Raw genomic sequence first — 22,500 nt, 5'->3', positions numbered from 1 at the left:
TAAATTTCGATAGATAGATCGATATTTCTATATTTCTACCGCCGCTAATTCATCCCAGATCCCCTTTTTTGAAATTCCAACTTCTTTCCTGGAAGTCCTTGCAGTGTCCATGTGTGTTATACCTCTCCCACCTCCCCCCAAGCCCTCTCCCTCCCACAGTTCTCTCGATGTCCCTGCTCTCAAATGTTGTGCTTGTGTCCGTCCTTCCCCCTCTCTCCCCATCTTGTCTACCGCTCCCCTTATTTTGTGTTTTATGTGTCGGTTTGACTTTTTGTGTGATTAATGTTCGCTCTTTCACGAGCCTCGATCTTGTATACAAATATATATGTATTTTATTTGCCAGATGTTGGACACCCCTTTATATGAACTTTTCTAGAGCATTACTTGGTTCCTCCTGAGAACACAAGGGTAGTCCAGCAGGCACACAAGATTTTTTTTGAATGTCCTTTGTTTTCTATTTTTTGGCATTTTCTACAAGCTATAGAATGTCCATTCTTTTCTATTCTTTGCCACATGGCACACACATAAAGGGGCCTTTTCTATGCCCCTGGCATTTTCCCCAAGAATATCTGTTTTAGCCCCATTACTCAATGGTGAAGAATCACTTTAAAAATTAAAAAATTGTCGTATCCAGTTTTGGATCTTCACCAAAATCTAATTGATTTGACCTTGTCACACACGCAACCCATTCACCAAGTTTCGTCATAATCCGTCCACAACTTTTTGAGATATCTTGTTCACAGACAGACTAACAGACAGGAGTGAAAACATAATCTCCATCCACCTTCCGTGGCAGAAGTAATAATAATTTCAGAAAATATATCGCTAGTTCTGTGGTGGACTTCCTGGTGCCATCATTTTTGGACATCCTTTGTCACAATCAGAGAGGAAAAGAAAGAGAAGTAAATTCTTTATTTCTGGAAGAAGTAGACACCCCATAAACTGAACATCACTACCATTTAGAAATAAGGCAGAGCAAACTGGACACAAAAAAACAATAAAACACCAGACGTATTGGTGATGTAAGGTAGTGTGCCTCCGCAGGTGAATCTTGGGAGGAGCGCGATGAGGATGGGGTGCTGGTGTTGTGGAGAAACGTGGAATTTACTGCAACACCTGATGACGACGGGCGGCCTATCATCTGTCAGATGGAGCACCCTGCTCTTCTACATCCGCTACGAGCACAGCAGACCATTGAAGTCCACTGTACGCTGCACCACATTTCCCCCACACCCTTAACCCTGTGAACTGCATGCATGTGGTCCCATGTTGCATATTTTCTGATCATGCCGCACTCACATTGCAAACAGACAGACAGATACACCGACCCTTTGATTGAACAAATTTTCCACACAATTCCTCATCAACCATGTGTGATGTCTGCCATCTCAAACCTCTGGTGATCTTGCTACCAAGGTGTTGCTTCAAAAAGTGGAGTGACTAGTCTTTTCAAATGTGACTATTGAGAACTGGGCCATTAACAACCCTAGGCACCCTCAGGAGGCAAAGCCGTATGCATTTGCCGTAACACATTCTTCTCCTACATTTTCTCCACCTGGAATTGCATTAATTGGCCCATAACTTTCCATCCAAGGCAAGAGCCACAAGGCCTCCCCTGCAGCCTGCGCTGTTTCGATGTCACTGTGCTGGGTGTGCACAGTAGATAGTACCCTCCTGCCAGGACTATGTCGTCCGTGGCCCAGACAAACCGCGAGTGAGCATCTGGTCGGCTGACATGCCTCTACGTGAGGGAGATCGTCTGGAGCTGATCTGCTACACCAACAGCAACCCCAGGTGAGAATTGTTTTGTGATCATGTGGACGTGGTGTTATATATCAACCTCTTCAGTTTGATGATCAGCCACCTCTCTCATCATCATTCCTGGTGTGGACGTGTGCAACAGCCCGGGCTCTCTGCAATGGATGAGAATTGGAGGAGACGTGCCAGATAGAGCGAATGTGTCCGGGAACCACTTGGTGATCATTTCCTTAAACAAGACGGATAACGGAACTTATCGTTGCCAAGCTAACAACAGCTTGGGCTCCAGCAGCCAGGACTTTCAACTTGTGGTTCTTGGTGAGGGAGCACACATGTTCACAGATGAATGACATTTTTGTTTAAGACCTTAGTAGTTACAATGAACAATTGCAAAATAACCACGAAGATATGCATATACTAGCTGAAGTATACGGTGTTGACCGGGGAAATTCAATGAAATATGTATTTAAATCCTACATGACAAATTGGGGAATGTTGGCCTTCTGGTTTCATATGAATTATAAATATTGGCCATTGCAAAATGGTGCTTTTGTGCCATCATACCTGGGTATAGTGGCTCCCTGAACTCGTCGCTTGAAAACTTTTATTGATACATCCGAAGTGTACAACTGGGCACATTACAGCAACATTTTGGTGAAGTCGTCTTGTTGGCAGAGAAGAAAAAAGGCAGTCAATGGTTGTTTTAGTTGTTGGCTGGTTGCTTGTCTTGCACGTCATGTTGATCCTCAACCCCAGCCTGTGTCTGCTCTGTCGTCTCAGCTGACCTGGAAGCTGCTTGTCTTGTGCTTTGATCCTCAATCCGAGCCGGGGTCTGCTCTGTAGTCTCAGTTGACCTGAAGCTGCTTGTCTTGTGCTTTGATCCTCAACCCGAGCCTGTTTCTTGTGTAGTCTTAGCTGACCTGGAGGCTGCTTGTCTTGCACGTTGATCCTTAACCTGAGCCAGTGTCTGCTCTTGAGTCTCAACTGACCTGTAGACTGCCATTCTTTGCATCTGATTTGTTTCTGCCCATCAGGGGTCTTTTCTGGTGGAATTTGGCAGGATTTATAATGCAAGTAAGGTAGGTTAATATATTTCTTTACAGAAGTGTTCCCTTGGGAGTCCCCTTGAAAGTTGACTCTAAGTCAGAAACTCTTTCTTTTCATGACTTGATTGACTCTTTCATGACTTGGGAATGCAAAATAAAATAAAAGGAATAAGTAAAAATCGCAGAACCTGTCAAGGGTGTCAACAATTTCTGTTTATGGCTTTCAAACCTATTACTTGGTGGTTAGTTGTAATAAATTATGTGATGTCACCATCAAAACACAATCGTTCCAATGCAGCAGGCCAGGAGGTTATCTGGTAAAGATGAAGTCATTTGAATGAAAGGGAAGGAAATGATGGGATCTTGGCATGGAAAATTACTGAGAAGAGGAGCGTGACTGTTCAGTTTTATGGTTCCTGATTGGCTGTGACGTGTATCCACAGTCATAATATGACACAGTCAGGTGATGTCGGGTATGCGGACATTCATGAAATGGCCATGAAGGAATGTTGGCTTGTTGCTGAGATGTGCTTAGTAAAGCAATCTTTTTAATACCTGGCACATGTGTAAATACTAAAATAAATAAATTTGTGTTTTTGACAACAAATCACTACATACAAACTTAACATTATGTACAACCCCTTCCACCCCCCCCCCCCCCTCCTCCCATCACCCTGGAATAAAGAAAAAGATTAAAACAAAACTTTAAGAAATTTCCTTTCCATCCGCACATGGAACATGGATTTAACGTCAGTAGTTTTTGTAAAATAAATTTTTGAAAGTGAATACTTCTTTTTGCATAACCGTGTGTGTGTGTGTGTGTGTGTGTGTGTGTGTGTGTGTGTGTGTGTGTGTCTGTGTGTGTACGTACGTACATATATAATATATATACACACACTATAGAACATCAACATTTGCGGGAGATATATTCATGAAAAATGTCGTGAATGTCGAATCCGCAAATGTTGAGGCATAGTTTCATTGGGGAAGAGGGGGATAGATTCCCGGTGGTTTGTGCTTCATAAGGGAAAATACAAAATCCCTTTTAAAAAACCACGAATATCGAAGCAGGTTAGAAAACCCGCAAATATGCCCAGGAAAAAACACGAATACGCCCATGAAAAACCGAGAATACGTGAAGCACATGGCTGCGAATGTCGAAGCAGGTCAGAAAAACTGCGAATACGCAAACAAATCATCGTGAATATGCAAAGCACAGGGCCGTGAACGTATAAGTGGGTCGGATTTTTATCAACTGTGAATACACGGGGTCCGCAAATGTAGGGCAGGAGAACTGCCGGGCCGGGGGACAAGAGAACCGGCAGGTCTGAGGGGCGGGGGGGGGGGGAGGGGGGGAGGGAAGCACGACAATACACTTGTTTGTGTATTGCACGACAATCAAAGTACTTTTTAAGCTTCGGTAAGAAATGACAAAACGATGAAGTCACTCACAAAAAATATATATACAGTGCCCTCCCTACGTATTGGGACAGTGAAGTTAAATTTCTTATTATTACTCTGGACTCAAGAAATTTGGATTTTAGATCAACAGATGTCAACTTTTATTTAGTGGTATTTCTATGAATTTTGTGGTTTTACCATTGTAGAATAATATCACTTTTTATGGTTTGTCCCACCATTTTAGGTAAGCATGAGTATTGGAACAGATTAACTTCAGTAAATTAAAGTAGTATAATAGTATTTGGTTGCATATCCGTTACATGCAATAACTGCATTGAGCCTGTAATACACTGACATCACCAAACTCTTCTTATCTTCCTTTGAGATGTTTTGCCAAGAATTTACTGCAGCCATTTTAAGTTGTTTGTTTTGGGGAGTTTCTGATTTTGGTCTCCTCTTCAGCAAGTGAAATGCTTGCTCAATTGGATTTATATCAGGAGATTGACTTGGCCAGTCTAAAACCTTCCACTCTTTCCTCCTGTCAACTCCTTGGTTGCATTGGCAGAGTAGTTCGGGTCATTATGTTGCTGCATGGTGAAGCACCACCCAATGGGTTTGGAGGCATTTTCTTGTGCATAGGCAGTCAAAATGTTTCTGTACACTTCTGAATTCATTCTGCTGCTGCCATTATTAGTTACATCATTAATAAATATGAGTAAACCAGTTCCAGAGGCAGCCATGCAAGCCCAAACCATGATTTTACCTCCACCATGCTTCACAGATGAAGTAGTATGCTTTGGATCATATGCAGTTCCTTCCTTTCTCCACACTTTTGCATTTCAATCTCTTTGGTAAAGGTTTATCTTGGTCTCATCTGTCCATACAACTTTGTTCCAGAACTTTACTGGCTCACCTCTTTACTTTTTGGCAAATTATAATCTGGCCTTTCTATTTTTTGATGCTGATGAGAGGTTTGCCTCTTGCTAGTGCAGCCTTTGTAATTCTGCTGTCAAAGTCTTCTGCAAATGGTAGATTGTGATAATTTCACCCCTACAATCTGGAGGATGTTTGTGATGTCAGTGACAGTTGTTTTCGGGTTTCTCTTCACAGCTCTGATGATTTTTCTGTCATCAACTGCAGTTGTTTTCCTTGCCCAAACTGGCAATTGTCTATTGTTAAGTACACTAGTGTTTTCTTTATTTTTCCAGATATTCCAAATTGTTGTAATTGCTTTGCCCAAATGATATACCATGGTTCTAATTGAATTATTCTGTTCTTTCAGTTTCCAAATCGCGTGCTTTTCTTTCAAAGACAGATCTCTAGTCCTCATGGTGGTTTAAGCCTACTGACTCCAAAAGCAGACTCCCAAGGCAAGCAAAGGCTAAAACCAAAACCAGACATTCACAGCTCTTTTATGTGTGTATGATCAATGCAACAAGAAATGCCTGTCAGTCATTTCTTTCAATACTTATGCTGACCAAAAATGGGAGGGACTGAACATAAAAAGTGCAATTCATCTACAATGGTAAAACATATATAGTATACATAAAAATACCAATAAATAAAAGCTGACCTTCTGTACTCTTGTCTCATCCATCTTTTGATCTAAAATCCAAATTTCTTGGGCATAACAATAATAACAGATTTGACTTCACTGTTTTCCAATACTTATGGAGGGCACTGCATATATATTTATTTATTTATATATATATATATATATATATATATATATATATATATATATATATATATATATATATATATATATATGTATGCAGTTGGACACCCCGCTATTCACGTTCCTGGAAAATCCGCGAATAGCGGGGCATTGCTTCAATGGAAAAAGGGGGGATAGGTTCCTGAGTCGTGAAAATCCGCAAATAGAGAGGACCAAACCATGAACGGCGAGGCAAAATCCGCGAATGGTGACACAAATCCTGAGAATGTCGACGATAATCCGCGAAGGTCGATGAACGTCCCGGAAATGGTGAGACAAAACCCGCAAATGTCTGCAATAATCCACAAATGTCAATGAAAATCCACGCATGAATGCCGTGCCATCTTACTATAATTCACCAAATGTCTGTCCGTCCATCTATCTGTCTGTCTGTCTGTCTGTCTGTTCGAAAGTACCACAAAAACAGCTGAACCGATCGCAACGATATTTTGGGTGGGTAATCCTAAGACCCCCTGGAGTAAAATAGGCTATATTGTTTTTCCAATTTTTCCAAGTTTTTCAATTTTCCTATTTTCCAGTATTTGGAATAATATTTATCGATATGAACAGTGATGTGGCTTTTGTTGAAATTCTACATACCAGGAGAGAGTAGATCGACTCCTGATGAACTCTTCCTATATAAATGTGCGGCTCCGAAGTAACACGGCAGCGTGTGCAAAGCGACTGAGAAACAGGTGTAGCGGCCGCTTCCGTGTTACAGATTCGGCGCGCACTCTTCACACATAAACGTGCGACTGAGAATGATGTGTAGCGGCCGCTACCGTTTTGCAGAATTCAATCTTTTTTCAAAATGGGTGCCATCTGCTGTTTAGATTTTGATGATTTGCGTGTGATATGATTCAACGGATGTTTATATGAATCGTTTAAAATAAAAAAAAGCCTTCAATTTCTGATATTTTGCCTTTTCATTTGGGCTTCCAAATTGAAGCCCCGCCCGTAGGGTGGGTACCGTTGCTAGTTGTTTCAATAGGGAAAAGGGAGACAACTAATTGCACTAATATATACTGTGGAGTGTTGTCACTCTGTGCAGTCACTTGCAGGGATGACGTTATGCAGCTGGTGGGATATCCCGCGAAGTAATGTTTACCTGTGAATGGTGGATATATCACGTGTAGCTGTTGACAGTGTGAACGGCAGAATATCCCGCGGAACATTGTTTACCTGTGAATGGTGGAATATCACGTGAAGCTATTCATATACAGTGTGAATGACGGGATATCCCGCGAAAGCCGTGAAAACGCAAAATACACAGCACAAACGCAGAAGCAGGTCATGCTCGCGGCTCATAGATGTTTTTTTGCGTAGGTTCAGCTGCTTTATGCATGACTGGTGAAAGATGGGTTTTATACATACCGCAAGTCAAGCTAAAGGCTCGTGAAAAAAAAAATTGTGCCCTGAGAAAAACCGCGAATTCGTGGAACACCGGCCAGGAATAGTAAAAAAAACAAAAAAAACGCGCATTTGCGGAATACGGGCGCAAACAGAAAACAATCACGGTTTTGTGGAACATGGCCGCAAATCAGAAAAAAACGCGAATTTGTGTGACACTTTCCCGCGAATAGAGAAGCGGGTCACATTTTATCACCCGCGAATACGCGGGACCCGTGAATACGCGGGACCCGTGAATATCGGAACCGCGAACAGCGGGGTCCGTTCGTGTGTGTGTGTGTGTGTGTGTGTGTGTGTGTGTGTGTGTGTGTGTGTGTGTGTGTGTGTGTGTGTGTGTGTGTGTGTGTATGTACTGTATATAGACATCTACATATATACATATATATAGATATGGAAATACTGAATGTTCCAAATCTAGACCAACGCCATCATGAAGTTAATCTAAGTGACTCTCAGTGGGGTAAAACTGCTTAAATGGTTCACTTATCTCCTTGATGACATCATCGTTGTGACGTCATGACTGCAAACATCCACTTAGTGACTTTGAGGCATCATTTCTGTTATTAAGCAGTCGGGAGAAATACAAATGGAAATACTGAATGCTCCGAACTTAGACCAACGCCGTGATAATACCATCACGATGACATCATGACTGCAATCCCATATGGGCATCTATCTATCAGTTCAAGAAAGCATGCTCAAAAACAAAACAGATGAAAAGTGAAGCTACCGACCTGGTTTCGCCCTTGTTGGGGCTCATCAAGGCAACATAATCGCTGGTTCATCCACTTTGTGACTTTGAAGTCTTTCAGCTGATATACTGGCTAACGGTGCCCTTGTTACTGTGACGGGTGAGGCCAGATTGTATTTGGGACCTCGAACTATGCAAGTGCCATCTGCCACATGGACCCATTGCTGCTCTTGCACATCATCTTTATGCTCTGTTCACTCTATTGTATTCCCTCAGTCGTCTTCAATCTACCTGGAAGTCAGCCAACATTGTAATATCCGTTATAAAGATGCGGACATGCAGAGAGGATCAAGCACCATCTTTTATTCCAGGCAACACAGCCCTCACTCGGCCCTGCCCACAGCGGCCTCACTCGGCCGTACACAGCACTACACTCCTCCCTCCCCCCCCCCCCCCCCTTGAGTCACATAGTCTCAAATATGCTGGTCACACAATGCGTCAAGAAGAAACACGCGGGCATTGAGCCGAGGACAAGACCGGCGACGGTGAGGCATTGGAAACTAGGCTCAACCGAAACTGGACGAACATCCACACGACTCTCACTGCAATGAGCATCCGGTTCCACAGATGGATGGGCAGCTGACCGAAGCGTGGTCACGGGCTCCTCAATGGATGAGGACACATCGCATGGCAGAACGGAATTGGTTGTGTGTGAATGACCGGACCCGCGAGGTAACAATTGATTCGCATGACGTTTCCAGATAAGCCCCGCCGAAGTACAAACAAGGTAGTTAGCCGGACCGAAAACTCGTACCACAACAGCCGGCACCCATTTCTGTCGGTGTACATAGTCCCATGCCAAAACTGGCTGGTCCACCATGAATGAACGAACATTGGTAGCCGTAACAACTTCAGGTACACTAGGTCGAAGCAAATCCAGGGCGCGACTGCTACTGTCGACCATACATGTGGAATGCAGGTGTTTCCTGTGTGGTAGATTGCACTGAATTACGATAGGCATGCAAAAACACATCAACGCTATTCTGCACAGACCGAACCGCTTGGTGAAGCCAATCACGGCCAATCGAACGCTTTGACAAATGACCCAGCCTGGCCATTTGTAGCTGGGTGGTAAAGCGCCGACCTCCGGTGTTTGATACCATTAGCACGCATGAACAGTGAACACAGCAAACACCTCAGATACAAACTGTGAACCATTATCCGAAAGAAAAATCTCCGGAACCCCTTGTTCGCAAATATACTCCACAGATGCTCCACCGTGTTCTCTGCTGAGGTGGACTGCATTATAGCTACCTCTGGCCACTTTGAGTAAGCGTCGATCACCACCAGAAACATGTGGCCCATGACTGGCCCTGAAAAATCTACATGAGCACGCTGCCACATTCTATCAGCAGGTGGCCATCACAACAAACTCCGGACTAAACTCTTTGTTTTGACCATACACAAATGACCCTCATGCAACTCATTGAGACCAGCGCTGACGTAAAGCAGCAGGAATGACCACCCTCATGCCCCACATTACATAACCTTGAGCTAAAGACAGCTCGGACGCCCGTGATACATATGGAGCATGTTCTGACGTCGAGGGCAACTCGCGGCCAAGAACCTGATAAAACAACGGGCGCAACACGTGACAGCACTGGATCACGACAAATGGCAGCAGCCACTTCCGCGGCGATTACCGGACCAGATTCAATCTGTTCCAACATGAACAACTTGGCCTCATCCGCAGGTTCGGCACCGGTCTTTGTAGACGGCAATCTAGACAGGCCATCACAGTTAGCGTGCCATTCGGAAGCACAAAACTTGATTTCATAGTCGTACGCACTGAGGACAAGACACCATCTCTGTAGTCGAGCAGCGGCAGTGACTGGAATGCCTTTCTGAGGATTAAACAAGAGCTGAAGCGGCTGATGATCAGTTTGGAGGAGAAAATGCAAACTTATCAAGTACTGATGAAATTTCAACATGCCCAATACCATTTCAACATGCCCCATACCGTGTTGCCAACTCAGCTTCACGCTCAATCTGAGCATAGTTCTGCTCTGCGGTTGTCAGAGCACGTGATGCAAAACACACCAGACGCTCAGGACCGTCACTCATTACCTGAGACAAGACGGCACCGATGCCGTACGACGAGCTAGCACACGCCAGAATGAGAGGACCTGAAAGTTCGTAATGTGCGAGTACTGTGTCTGCAGTAAGGCGAGCTTTGACTCGTTCGAATGCTGCTTGTTCCATCGAACTCCACCTCCAACAAACATCTCGACGCAGCATGCGAGTCAGTGGAGAAAGCTCAGTGCTCAGGTTGCTGACACACCTCTAGTAATACTGAGCAAGCCCAATGAAGGCACAAAGCTGAACTTTGTTCCTTGGGCTGGGCATGTCGGCTATAGCGTCGACTTTCTGAGGGGCTTTCGACAGCCCCTCTGGGGTGATGACATTCCCCAGGTACTGCACTCGTTTCTGAAAGAATAAGCATTTGTCCTTGTTCAAGCAAAGGCAATGAGCAGCTAACTTGGACATCGCCATGTCAATGTTCTCAAGAAATTGGTCAGCCATGGCGCCCCCAATGAGGATGTCATCCAAGTAGCATTCAGCAGGTAAATCGGTACAAAGACGATCCATCACCTTCTGCCACATTGCCGGAGTTGAAGCGATCCAGAAACAAAGAGGGGTATACTGGTACATACCCTGACACGTATTGACGGTAAAGAGGTGACGATCCTCCGGCGTGATCTCAAGATGAAAGTCCGCATCACGCAAGTCCAACGTCGTGAAGTACCGACTCCCCGCCAACTTTGATATATCTCGTCAATGGATGGCAGTGGATACTGCTCCACGGAAAGGTTGGGGTTAGCAGTCGCTTTAAAATCACCACACAGGCAAATACCTCCATCCCGCTTAAGCACTGTGATCACGGGCTTCGCCCACTCAAGTGTTCCGCCGTTTCAATAACCCCAATCTTTTCCAATCGATCGAGCTCTGCTTTAACCCGATCGCGAAGGGCATATGACACAGGTCGAGGCTTACAGAATCGCAGACTGACACCCTCCTTCAGGTGCAGTTGACCTTGAGCACCTTTGAGCTTCCCAATTTAAGGCCTGAATAGAACTTGGTGTTTTTCCAAGATTCCCTCCAAGTGCGGAGAAGACAGAAATGACATATGCACACTGTAAATGTTTGCCCAGTCCAAACAAATGGTGTGCAGCCAATCACGGCCAAGTAGAGATGGTCCAGAACCATCAACCACATGCAGAGGCAACACTGCTTGCTTGTCCCGATAACGAACCAATACATCCATCAAGCCTAATGGCTTTATCATCTCCCCTGTGTAAGTACGAAGGGTAGTGAGTATCGAGGCTAACACCGGACAACCCAACTGACGCCAGATCCGTTTACTCATGAGACTGACTGATGCCCCAGTATCCACTGTGAAGTTGACTGGTCTGCCATTCACACTGACAGCCACAACAAATGGGTGATTCGCAGCTGAAGTTATCGGAAACACGCCCTGTTGATCAAACTCACTGCCAGCCCCGACCACATCAACCGATGACAGTGCCCGGCCCCGACAGACCTTCCGCACATGGCCTGTCTTACCACACCGGTAGCACACTGCATTCCGAAATGGACAGCTCCTACGAGAATGTGAACCACCACATCCCTGACAAGGCTGCTGTGGTAGCTGTCCTTGGAATGCAATGCTTGCGTGTACCCAGGTAGAAGAAGAAGAAAAAAGAACCCTGTTCTGCCGACCCAGTTGGGGAATTGCGAGAACGTGACCCGCCAGCAGCTATGGCATTAACAGCCGAGTCCTCCCCAACAATGGCGCGAACATCCTTTCTAGCTTGTTCCACAACAGCTACAGCTTCAACTGCTTTAGCGAACGTAATCTCTTCAAACGTTATCCGTAAAATTGACGCAACCATCTTCTCATCATGCAACCCCGCGATAAAACGATCCTTCAATCTTTGTGATCGTTCAGTCACTAAATCGATACATTTCTGAATGAATTTTCTGAATTTTCATCGATAATCCCCCGCCAGATGCTTGAGCCTGGCCACGAAATCAGCTACCCTCTAATCGGGAAACCAAACCAGGTTGTCGAACTTGTACCGCGATAACTGTGGTGACTTGCCTGGTTGAATATGTTCGTGTAACGTTTTCACTATGGACTTGCAGGTAACAGCATCATCCGACGTCCTCGCTGTTGAAACGGTCACACAGCAAACGGAAAACCTCCACCGAGAGGGACGATAGAAGAATCCCTTTCTGCTTCCCCGGCTGGACAATGTCGTTAGCGATGAAATAAAAGCTCAGCTTCTGCGCAAAAAGTTCAAAGTTTTCCTCAGCATACTCAGGGACCTTTCCATACAACGTAGCCATTGTCCAAAAAAAATAATCTTTGTCTCCAATTGTAATGTCTGTTATAAAGATGCGGTCACGCAGAGAGGAGCAAGCACCCTCTTTTATTCCAGGCAACAAGTCTCACTCAGCCCAGCCCACAGCGGCCTCACTTGGCCATACACGGCACTACAAACATTACTGTAGTACATAAACTAGGTGAAAAACAATCACCTTAACTACAGACCTATCAGCTTGCTTCCAATCATCCGCAAAGTCATGGAATCAATCATCGTAGGTGACATAAAATCTTTACTTTTGTCTAACTGCCTCGTCTCAGATCATCAATTCGGAAACAGACCAGGTCATTCTACCTTGGACATGCTGCTTGTACTCTCGCAAAAATGGATGGAGGACCTCAATGTCAGACATGAGAAAGGGCCATCTCTCCAGACATATCTTGAGCTTTCAATACAGTCTGGCACCCCACCTTGCTCTCCAAACTCTCTGCCTATGGAATCCATGGCCAACTCCAAATGTGGCTTACTGACTTCCTCGACTTTCTGAGCCAAAGTGTAGCTCTCAAAGGAACCCTTTCATCTCTCCTCCCTGTCAAGGTTGGATTGCCCAGGACAGTGTTCTATGTCCCATCCTACTCCTGATCTTCATCAACAATCTATCTGACTCTCTGGAAATCCTCATTCTCTCTCTGCTGATGAATCCACCCTCTGCTGTAACATCCCTCATCCTTTAGATAGGCAGGAAGCAGCCTCATCCCTCTCTTCAGGCCTTGGCAGAGCCACAAGATGGTCAAACACTTGGAATATGTCTTTCAATCCTGACAATCTCTCAACCTCACTCATCTCTCTCCAAAAGAACCATCAGGCAAACCCTGCCACTTCTTTCTTAACTTTCTCAAATTAAGTTCTGACTTTCTTATCCTTCCTTACTCACACTTTTGGTCTCACTATCAGCTATGATTTTTCATTAGAAAACTGCATTTCTTAGTTAGCCTCCAAAGCCAATCACTGGCAATTATGGAAAGTCCTTCCTTGGCACAGCTGTAATCGTTTCCACCCACAAGGCCTTCGTCCGCAGCTTGATGGAATACTATTCCCTCATCTGGGCTTGCGCCCCTCCTTGCACCTTGTTCAGCCTAACACTATGGAAACCAAGGCATTCAATGTCATTGGAATCTCCCACAATGAAGCTGAGTCCATGGGGCTATCTCTTTCAAATTGCAAACAGGTCGGAGGTCTCTGCCTTCTATCGCCTCTGTTCTAGTCTTGCACCCTCTGCTCCTTCCGTGCTTCGCGTCCCAACGCCCCCCCCCCCCTCCCCACCCGCTTTCCCAGGTTTCTACATGCGGTAAACCAACATCCCCCTTCCTCTGAAACTAAACTCCCAAAATCAAGAATCACTGCTCACCTCCACATATTCATTCCTCTTTTCTTCCTGCCTGTGGAACCAACATTGTCTTCAATCTCATCCTAGCCTCCAGTTCTTACAAACACCACCATCTCAGATCATCCTCCATCTGAAACCATTATCTTTTCTACACCCATTAACCCTCCTCAAGCCCAACTCTTTCCAAATTTCCACTTTTTCCTTCTTGAGTTTGCTTCTGCATCCACCTTGTCCATACCTTGCATCCTCCCCTACTCCTCGTTCTTCCCCACATCCCTTTTTTGGCAAAGTCTCCCTCTACTTTGTCCCTCAACCTTGCTGTTGGTGTGCTCGCCCCTCTCTCTCTTTTTCTGTTGTTCCTTTTGTTCTGTTACGTCCTGATCCATTCTATGTTCAGGCTTTTCCATGAGTGTTGACTTAGTTTGCAAAGACATAGAAAAAAAGAAGGAAAGGGTTACTGCATGCGCCTTATTTAAACCTGGGGGTGGGGGGCATGGAAATGGCAGAGCGTGCAAGTACAGATAGGATGTGGTGGAAGACAAAGTGACCATTGAATTATCTGTGACGTGAAAGTGATAGGCCAGAGACTCAGCTTCATTGCAGGAAATGTCAATGACATTGAAGGCCTTTGTTTCAATGGCGTCAAGCTGAGCAAGGTTTGAGGCAGGGGAGCCAGCCCAGAGGAGAGAGCAGTACTCCATCAAGCTGCAGATGAAGGCCTTGTAAGTTGATAAAAGTTCAGATGTGTCAAGGAATGTGTGCATGATGGAGGATTCCCAGTCGACGACAAAGGCCAACTTTTCTTTCCTTTTCTAAAAAACATTGCTCTCAATCCCCTTTCCCCACCTCCCCCACCCCCCCCCCCCCAACCCCCCACCTTCCCACTCAACGACCGAGCCCTTTCCTTTATCTTACTAGCCCTTTCACTATTCTAGTGAAAATGTATTGATTCAAGATTCAAGATTCAATACTTTATTACCACATCAACTTGACAGTTGTTAGGAATTTGAGGTAATGTCCTCTTCAAGATTAAAAAAAATAAAAGCATACATTAATGGGACATGGAAAACCTCCAAACATTCAGTGGTCGTTGTATAAGTTATAAAGTGCAACAAAAAAACATACATTAATAAGGCATGGTAAACATCCAAACATTCAGTGGTCATTGTATACATTATAAAGTGCAACAAAAAAACATACATTAATAAGGCATGGAAAACCTCCAAACATTCGGTGGTCGTTGTATCTATATATATAAAGTAGAGTTGGCCTCTATCTATGATCTCTAAGATCTCGAGAACCCGTGGACGGATTTGCGAGCGGAAAGTACTGTTCGACTCGGGATGGTCCCAGGAATGTCACGGAGACATAAACATTTAAAAAATTTCGGGTTTTAAAATTAGCGTATTATTAGCACTAGCAGAAGAGAGAGGGATTCGAAGGGAGGGAGCGCAGCGCTTCTAGCGCTTCTGACTACAGCACACCTTATATATATATAAAGTAGAGTTGGTCCTGATCTATGTATCTATGATCTCTAAGATCTCGAGAACCCGTGGACGGATTTGCGAGCGGAAAGTACTGTTCGACTCGGGATGGTCCCAGGAATGTCACGGAGACATAAACATTTAAAAAATTTCGGGTTTTAAAATTAGCGTATTATTAGCACTAGCAGAAGAGAGAGGGATTCGAAGGGAGGGAGCGCAGCGCTTCTAGCGCTTCTGACTACAGCACACCTTAAAATTAAAAAAACTTCGGGTTTTTAAAATTAGTGTGTTACGCGTAATTAGCGCTAGCAGAAGAGGGAGGGAATCTAAGGGAGGGAGCGCAGTGCTCCCTCCAGCGCTTCTGTTAGCGTAATTAGCGTATTTCGGAACGTTAATTTTTCAACTTCATTATTCGGAATCAGTACGTCCCAGAGAACCTTCGTAACGTTAATTTTTCAACTTCATCCGATTGACATGGGACCAACGGCATGTGACAAAGAGTGAAACATACAGGCTACATTTATTTGACGACAATGAGTTCCGACTTCCGACCTCGGTGGGATGACAGGCTGAGTCAACCCCCCTGGTGTGAAGGGGGAGGAGGAGGGGAGGGGGAAGAGAAGGGGAGGGGAACGAGGGGGAAGGGGATGGGAGGGGGGGAGGGGGGGAGGGGGAGAAGGGGGAGGGGGGAGGGGGGAAAGGGGGAGGGGGGGGAGGGGAAAGGGGGGGGTGGAGGGGGAGGGGAGGGGCCCTTCTTCCCCTGGGCACCCCCGCACCCTTCCCTCCACCCCTTCCCTCTCCCCCTTCCCCCCCTCCACCCCTCCCTCCCCCCCTTCCCCTCCCCTCCTCTTCCCCCTCCCCCCTCCCCTCCTCTTCCCCCTCCCCTCCTCCTCCCCCGCTTCCCCCTCCCCCCTCCCCCCCGTTCCCCTCCCCTCCTCTTCCCCCTCCCCTCCTCCTCCCACTCCCGTGCAAAGCCGGGTACCTCTGCTAGTACATTATAAAGTGCAACAAAAAAACATACATTAATAAGGCATGGTAAACATCCAAACATTCAGTGGTCGTTGTATAAGTTATAAAGTGCAACAAAAAAAAACCATACATTAATAAGGCAAGGTAAACATCCAAACATTCAGTGGTCATAGTATACATTATAAAGTGCAACAAAAAAACCATACATTAATAAGGCATGTTAAACATCCAAACATTCAGTGGTCGTTGTATACATTATAAAGTGCAACAAAAATCCATACATTAATAAGGCATGGTAAACATCCAAACATTCAGTGGTCGTTGTATACATTATAAAGTGCAATAAAAAAAACATACATTAATAAGGCATGGTAAACATCCAAACATTCAGTGGTCGTTGTATACATTATAAAGTGCAACAAAAAAACCATACATTAATAAGGCATGGTAAACATCAAACATTAAGTGGTCGTTGTATACATTATAAAGTGCAACAAAAAAAACCATACATTAATAAGGCATGGTAAACATCAAACATTCAGTGGTCGTTGTATACATTATAAAGTGCAACAACAAAACCATACATTAATAAGGCATGGTAAACATCCAAACATTCAGTGGTCGTTGTATACATTATAAAGTGCAACAAAAAAAACATACATTAATAAGGCATGGTAAACATCCAAACATTCAGTGGTCATAGTATACATTGCTTGCTGCGTTACCCACTGTGCTAATGTATCTGGAATGCCATTAACTCATCCATGTGAGACTCAAATCCTTGTATACAGACATATCAAAATATATGCACCTACCAAAGTGTATGTCCATACCTGTGTATGTACAGTACATTAGTACTCACCAAAGTATAAATATGTTATATTTAAGTACTAGCTGATATAGAAAAAGGAGTGCTTATGTTCATGGCTAGACAAGAGGTAAACTGAATGTAGTTTCAGATTTTTGGACAGCATTTAATTTGATCATATCTATTTTCAATCCCAGACCGCAATGATGAGCTATTGTGCATTATGTATGGCCTTGTTGCAATTTGTCAGAGTTAAGTTGTGGACACATCTTTGTCTTTCTTTTAAACCATGAAAATGCCATTATATGTTACCATGTTTGGTGTTATAATACCAGATTGCGCATTAATCAAATTAATGACAAGCACCTTGCGCATTCACTGGTGTTGCAAAGGTGCCCAATTGTTATTTGTTGCTGTTCCGTGTCATTTCGCATTAAATATTATTATTCTGCAGCCAGCTTCTGTGCATTATTTGTCTTTTCTTTATTCTTTGCACTTGTTTGTTTTGTGCTCTCATTTTTTATTCATCCCATTTGTGCGCACACATAATGCTCCGCACCCTGGCTGTGTTCTATTTCTTTGCCCCCAAGATTTGTGTCCTTTTCCTTGGTACTTATTCAGCCAGCTCACACAGCTCAAATGGCCAGCTCCTAGTGGAGAATAACCTTTAAAATCTGCCCCTACAATGATATCCTCAGACCATCTGTTTAATCTATACAACATCATCCATTTTCCTTAATCTCACCATTTCAAATTCTCTCTATCGGATGCATGCAAGTCAGTCTTCATCTGAAACCATTGGCGAGTTTTTAACATAAAATGAGTAATAAAATACTATTGGTGGCACATATTTACGGCAGAAGAAACGCACATCCAAATCTTAGCTACCTTGCACCCTTCCGCTTATGGGTTGTCATTTTTGGTATATTGTGGGTTGTCTTACTGATGGAGCTTTAAGGCAGAAACACATACAAAATGATGCTTTAAATGTTGGCTTGCACACTTCCTCTAAAGGTTGCTGTATTTCCTAACTTATAACTATATTATAAAAGGAGTTGTGGCTGTCTGTCTTGCAATAACTTGAGAACAGGTTATCGAATTTCAATGAAACCAATGACTGTGGATTCAGGGAACTCCCAGGAAGGTTTTTAATGCAAAAAAAGGAAAGAGGGAAGGCTTGTGTATGGGTACATGGGCACACGTGGCAAAACTGCAAATGCCAACTTGCGACCCTAGCTACCCCTGCACAGAGGGCAGGATCTCCCTGGAATCCTTTTTTGTTCTTGCTCCATAGATTAAATATCACCATTAAAGGAAACTAGGAAACACAATTACCAAGGAAATGGAAAGCCCCGTTTCTTTTAGCATTTATGCAAAGGCCAAGACGTGGAGACCTCAGAGTTTGTTTTCTGCCATGGCCCATGCATAATATGCAGCCCAGACAGTTTGATCAAAAGAAAAGAAAAAAAGAGAGGGGTAGGGCGAGAATTTTTTTTTAAATCTTCTTCTTAGTGTGTCGTTGTATACTCGTATTATTCACAATTTACCATCTAAAAAGGTTGTGATGAATATCCCATTGACACTCTCCCCCTCCTTGCCCCAATGAGTGTATCGCGCTCTTTGGGTGTATAGCTAGTTCAGTATCCATACACTGCCTAATTTTATTGTTACCCATTACCAACAACTATTTTTTAAAATATAAATTACACAAAGATTGGTATTCCCATCAGCGAAGTGACGGGTCTTATATTCGAGTATTTTTTAAAAGTTGTCTAATATCAGTGCCATCAGACTTAGTGTCTGAGTCTGGGAGGTCGGTGGTTCATGGACAAACAATGCTGAGGAGGAAGGCAATGACAAACAACATAATATAACCCTTGTCAAGAAACTGTTTCAGCGGCACCAACGCTCTGTAAAGAGTATGGTATATCAACATTAGTGCTGGTGCAAAATGTCTGAAAAACTGACAGGAGGATTGTACACTGCCACCTTTACCTGCTGTTCTCTTTCGTACTATGCTATGGCGATGTCACCACATCCCACCTTTCCTGGTTTTATCCCTTCCGGTTATCTTCCCTTGTAAAAAAAATGACAGGTGAATTCATCTAGTTTCATTGGGTGTCCTTTGATTTTTAAGAGCTGTCTCCATCAAAGTACACTCCTCTTGAAGAGATGCAACTATTTCAGCTTGCCAGTGTCTTTAGTAGTCCTCTTTCTTGACCCTTCCCTGAACTGCTGTCATATGTTGAATAATCATCAGCTCACCATCAAAATGTCCTCAGTATAGTCCCTTCAGCCTCGGGGGGGAAGGAAAGGGTTGCATGCGGCACTATTTGACGAGTTGGATGGGTGGTCGACAATTGGAATTGCATGCTTCGACAGAAACGAGTGTGCAGGCACCGTATTGCGCATTAGGGAGTTGTGTTGCAACACCCATTGTTTTGACGCATTATCTGGGCATGTTGACAAAACACTTCTCATAAACATTTATGTCCTTCAGAAAGGCACATTATTAGTGCAATGGTCCCTCATGGCTGGAAAGTCTAATTAGCCTGTTTTACAGGCAATATCTCCGTATATGCATATTTGTTTGTTTTTGTGTTGTTTTTGTGTTATTTATTTATTTCCATCATGAATGGGAAGCCATGCTCAAATTATGGGAATAAAAAAAGAGTGCAAGGCCACGGTTTATGCAAGTATGGCTGTGTATGTACTATACTCTGTGTACTAAGTGTACTTTACCATATTAGTTGTACTGTGTGTGTGTGTGTGTGTGTGTGTGTGTGTGTGTGTGTGTGTGTGTGTGTGTGTGTGTGTGTGTGTGTGTGTGTGTGTGTGTGTGTTCTCACCAAAATATTTGTTGAAAACAAGATCCAGGACCAAAGATATTGAAAGTCAGCCACTGTTTTGAAAGCTTCTCCACAAATTCTCCCTCTTTATTGAATAAAATATGCTTAGTCTATGATACATTAATGAGCAATCTGACTGCCTTTGCCACTGTTTCAGTCTGGTTTCGTGGGGTTTGAGCATCTTTTAATGTCTGATTAGAGTAATATTGTCTGCAAAATCAAGATTGCTTATGTTAACCAAAGATTTCCTTTGGTGCTTTTTGACCAAAATCGGTTCTTTATCACCTGCCCCGTTTTTCCACTCTTTCCACATCACATTTTTATAACAGTACTATGCTAGAAAAGGCAAAGAACAATCTAAAACACTCGGGCCCAAGAATAAATATGTGCTCAAAAAAACAGAAACTATAACTCTCGCTGCTGAGCAAAAAAATAGCCAATTAGTATGAGCCACAGTCAATGAAGACACCGGTAGAAAGCCTACTAAGAGTTGACTACTCAAGGGTGAAAATAATAATGAATGTGAAAGTGGAAAGAAGACTTCTCAAACTTACTTGGATAACTTATCATACGTGATCACCAACAGGTGCAAACAATAGTCGACAAAACCTTACCAATCCAAACTAGTGATTTTACAATCGATGAACTGAGAAAAACTATGGAAACTTTATCAAATAACAAAGCAAGTGGACGAGATACCATGCCTGACGAAGTTTGGAACTTCGGACAGTCAGCTACTTCAGGTATGCAATAAAGTTTGTGCTGTAAGACACTTTGAGAAAAGAAGGCCAATCCTTAGACCAATTGCAAAAAAATTACAAGTGTCAGTAAATGCAGTTGCTTGTGCCCTTAAAGGAGAACGGACAATGAGTATAGACATCAAATGCTTAAGATTAATTAATTGTAGCAACAAAAAAGATTAAGTTTGGCGCAAAAATTGTTGCTCTAGCATGCGTGAATCGTGAGATATCCGAGTTTTAAAATGCCAACAGCAGACGATTTCTCTCGCGCCGGCCAGCATCTCGTGATGACTATCATCATCATCGTGACGTCATCGGAGGAAGCTGATGTGACTGCGCAATAGTAAACAATGGCAGACACCGACTCCGATAGTTGCGTAAGTCTGGATATCAGCGATATTTCTGACCAATCTGATGCGGAAAATGAAGAGAAAGTTAATAATCTTGGGGAATCACACTCGATTCTCCCATACAGATTCGAACCATACCGTCCAGAGAGTGAAGAAGAGAAATCGTCGGACACAGACACAATGGCGATCGATTTTGATCTCGGGCGCCTCCAAAATACTGAATGGTATTCATTTTTATGTCTCTTTTTTAATTGAAAAAGTTTCTTTTTCTGGTCAATGGAATACATAAATATAATATTTAATTAATGTTCGGTGCCGTGAGGCAAGAAGTGGATAGAAACACAGAAACGAAATGCGACTTTATTGACTTAGTGCAGCACTGCAGGTGTATCAGTTGTAGTGTTCATGTACAGGCTTTAGTAAGAACAGACATACATATGCAAATACTTATTGTTTCTGGACAGGTGCAGTTGTGGTAATTGTGAGGCCATGCCACAGGTGAATGAGTGCAAGTGCTGCAGGGAGATAATGTAAAAGCGTTCACCACCTTTTGCAATGTGCCAAACGTCAAAGAGGTGTTTGACTTCAGGCGCATTTTCCTTCATCCATTTCCTAACCTGGACATGCCTGTCTGTGACCATTGTGTCTATGGACAGGCCTTCTTTGCTCAGAAATGCCATCACTCTTTTCAGCCCCTCCTTCTCCATGTGGCATGAGCTTGGAACTTCATTGCACTGTAAACATAATCGTGTGTTGAGAACATCTAAGTCAACTTCAATTGTCCACAACCAATATTCTATGTACCCACACTAGTTCTATGTGTATGTCTACATATATCTGCTGATGTTACCTGAACAAGCTCAACATCGATGATGACTTTGGCCACCAGCTCCATGATAGCATAAGAGCCAAACTTCGCCGAGTGTCCTGGCGAGTCACAGCGTCCATCCCCACCAAACATCAAACCTCTGCGCTCTGCTTGCAGGGATGCCACGAGCCACTTTCTGTTCTCCAACCAAACGTGTTTTATGGCAGGAAAAAGCATCATGTTCTGGTGTCGCGAGAAAGTTCTCGATGAAATTCCTGCCACTCTCATATGGTGGAGAACCTTGAGTACCTTGCTTGGTACAGCACCTGACATGAGAATGCCAGCTGACAAAATGATATTGCCAGCGAGTGACTTGCCTATATAAGGCTGACTCTTCCACTCTGTTGCCAGAGAACATACACCACATTGAAAATGCACCAGCAAAATATGCACCAGCTGAGATGGCAAAATAAGAAAAAGAGGCTCGCCTGGGCCATAAGCACCGCCAGCGGACTACTGAAGACTGGAAGAAGGTCTTATGGACCGATGAATCAAAATTTGAAATCTTTGGTTCATCACGCAGGGTTTTTGTACGCCGTCGAGGATGCGAAAGGATGGTTCCTCAGTGTGTGATACCAACTGTCAAACATGGAGGAGGAAGCGTGATGGTCTGGGGCTCTTTTGCTGGATCCAG

General features: G+C 43.8%; 1 protein-coding gene across 1 annotated transcript in view; it reads left to right on the top strand.

Annotated features, from left to right (window-relative positions):
* LOC137424157 (cell adhesion molecule 3-like) overlaps window positions 1-22,500 on the top strand; it is a 327,688-nt gene that overhangs the window by 250,677 nt on the left and 54,511 nt on the right. Inside the window, exon 5 of the mRNA XM_078774641.1 lies at window positions 1,045-1,206. Within this exon, the coding sequence (XP_078630767.1) occupies window positions 1,045-1,206 (162 nt within the window). The remainder of the gene's footprint in view (window positions 1-1,044; window positions 1,207-22,500) is intronic.

Source organism: Myxine glutinosa, chromosome 3 (assembly GCF_964187855.1).
Source record: "Myxine glutinosa chromosome 3, kmMyxGlut1.1, whole genome shotgun sequence".
NCBI lineage: Eukaryota > Metazoa > Chordata > Myxini > Myxiniformes > Myxinidae > Myxine > Myxine glutinosa.
This window is presented reverse-complemented; position numbering and strand designations above follow the sequence as displayed.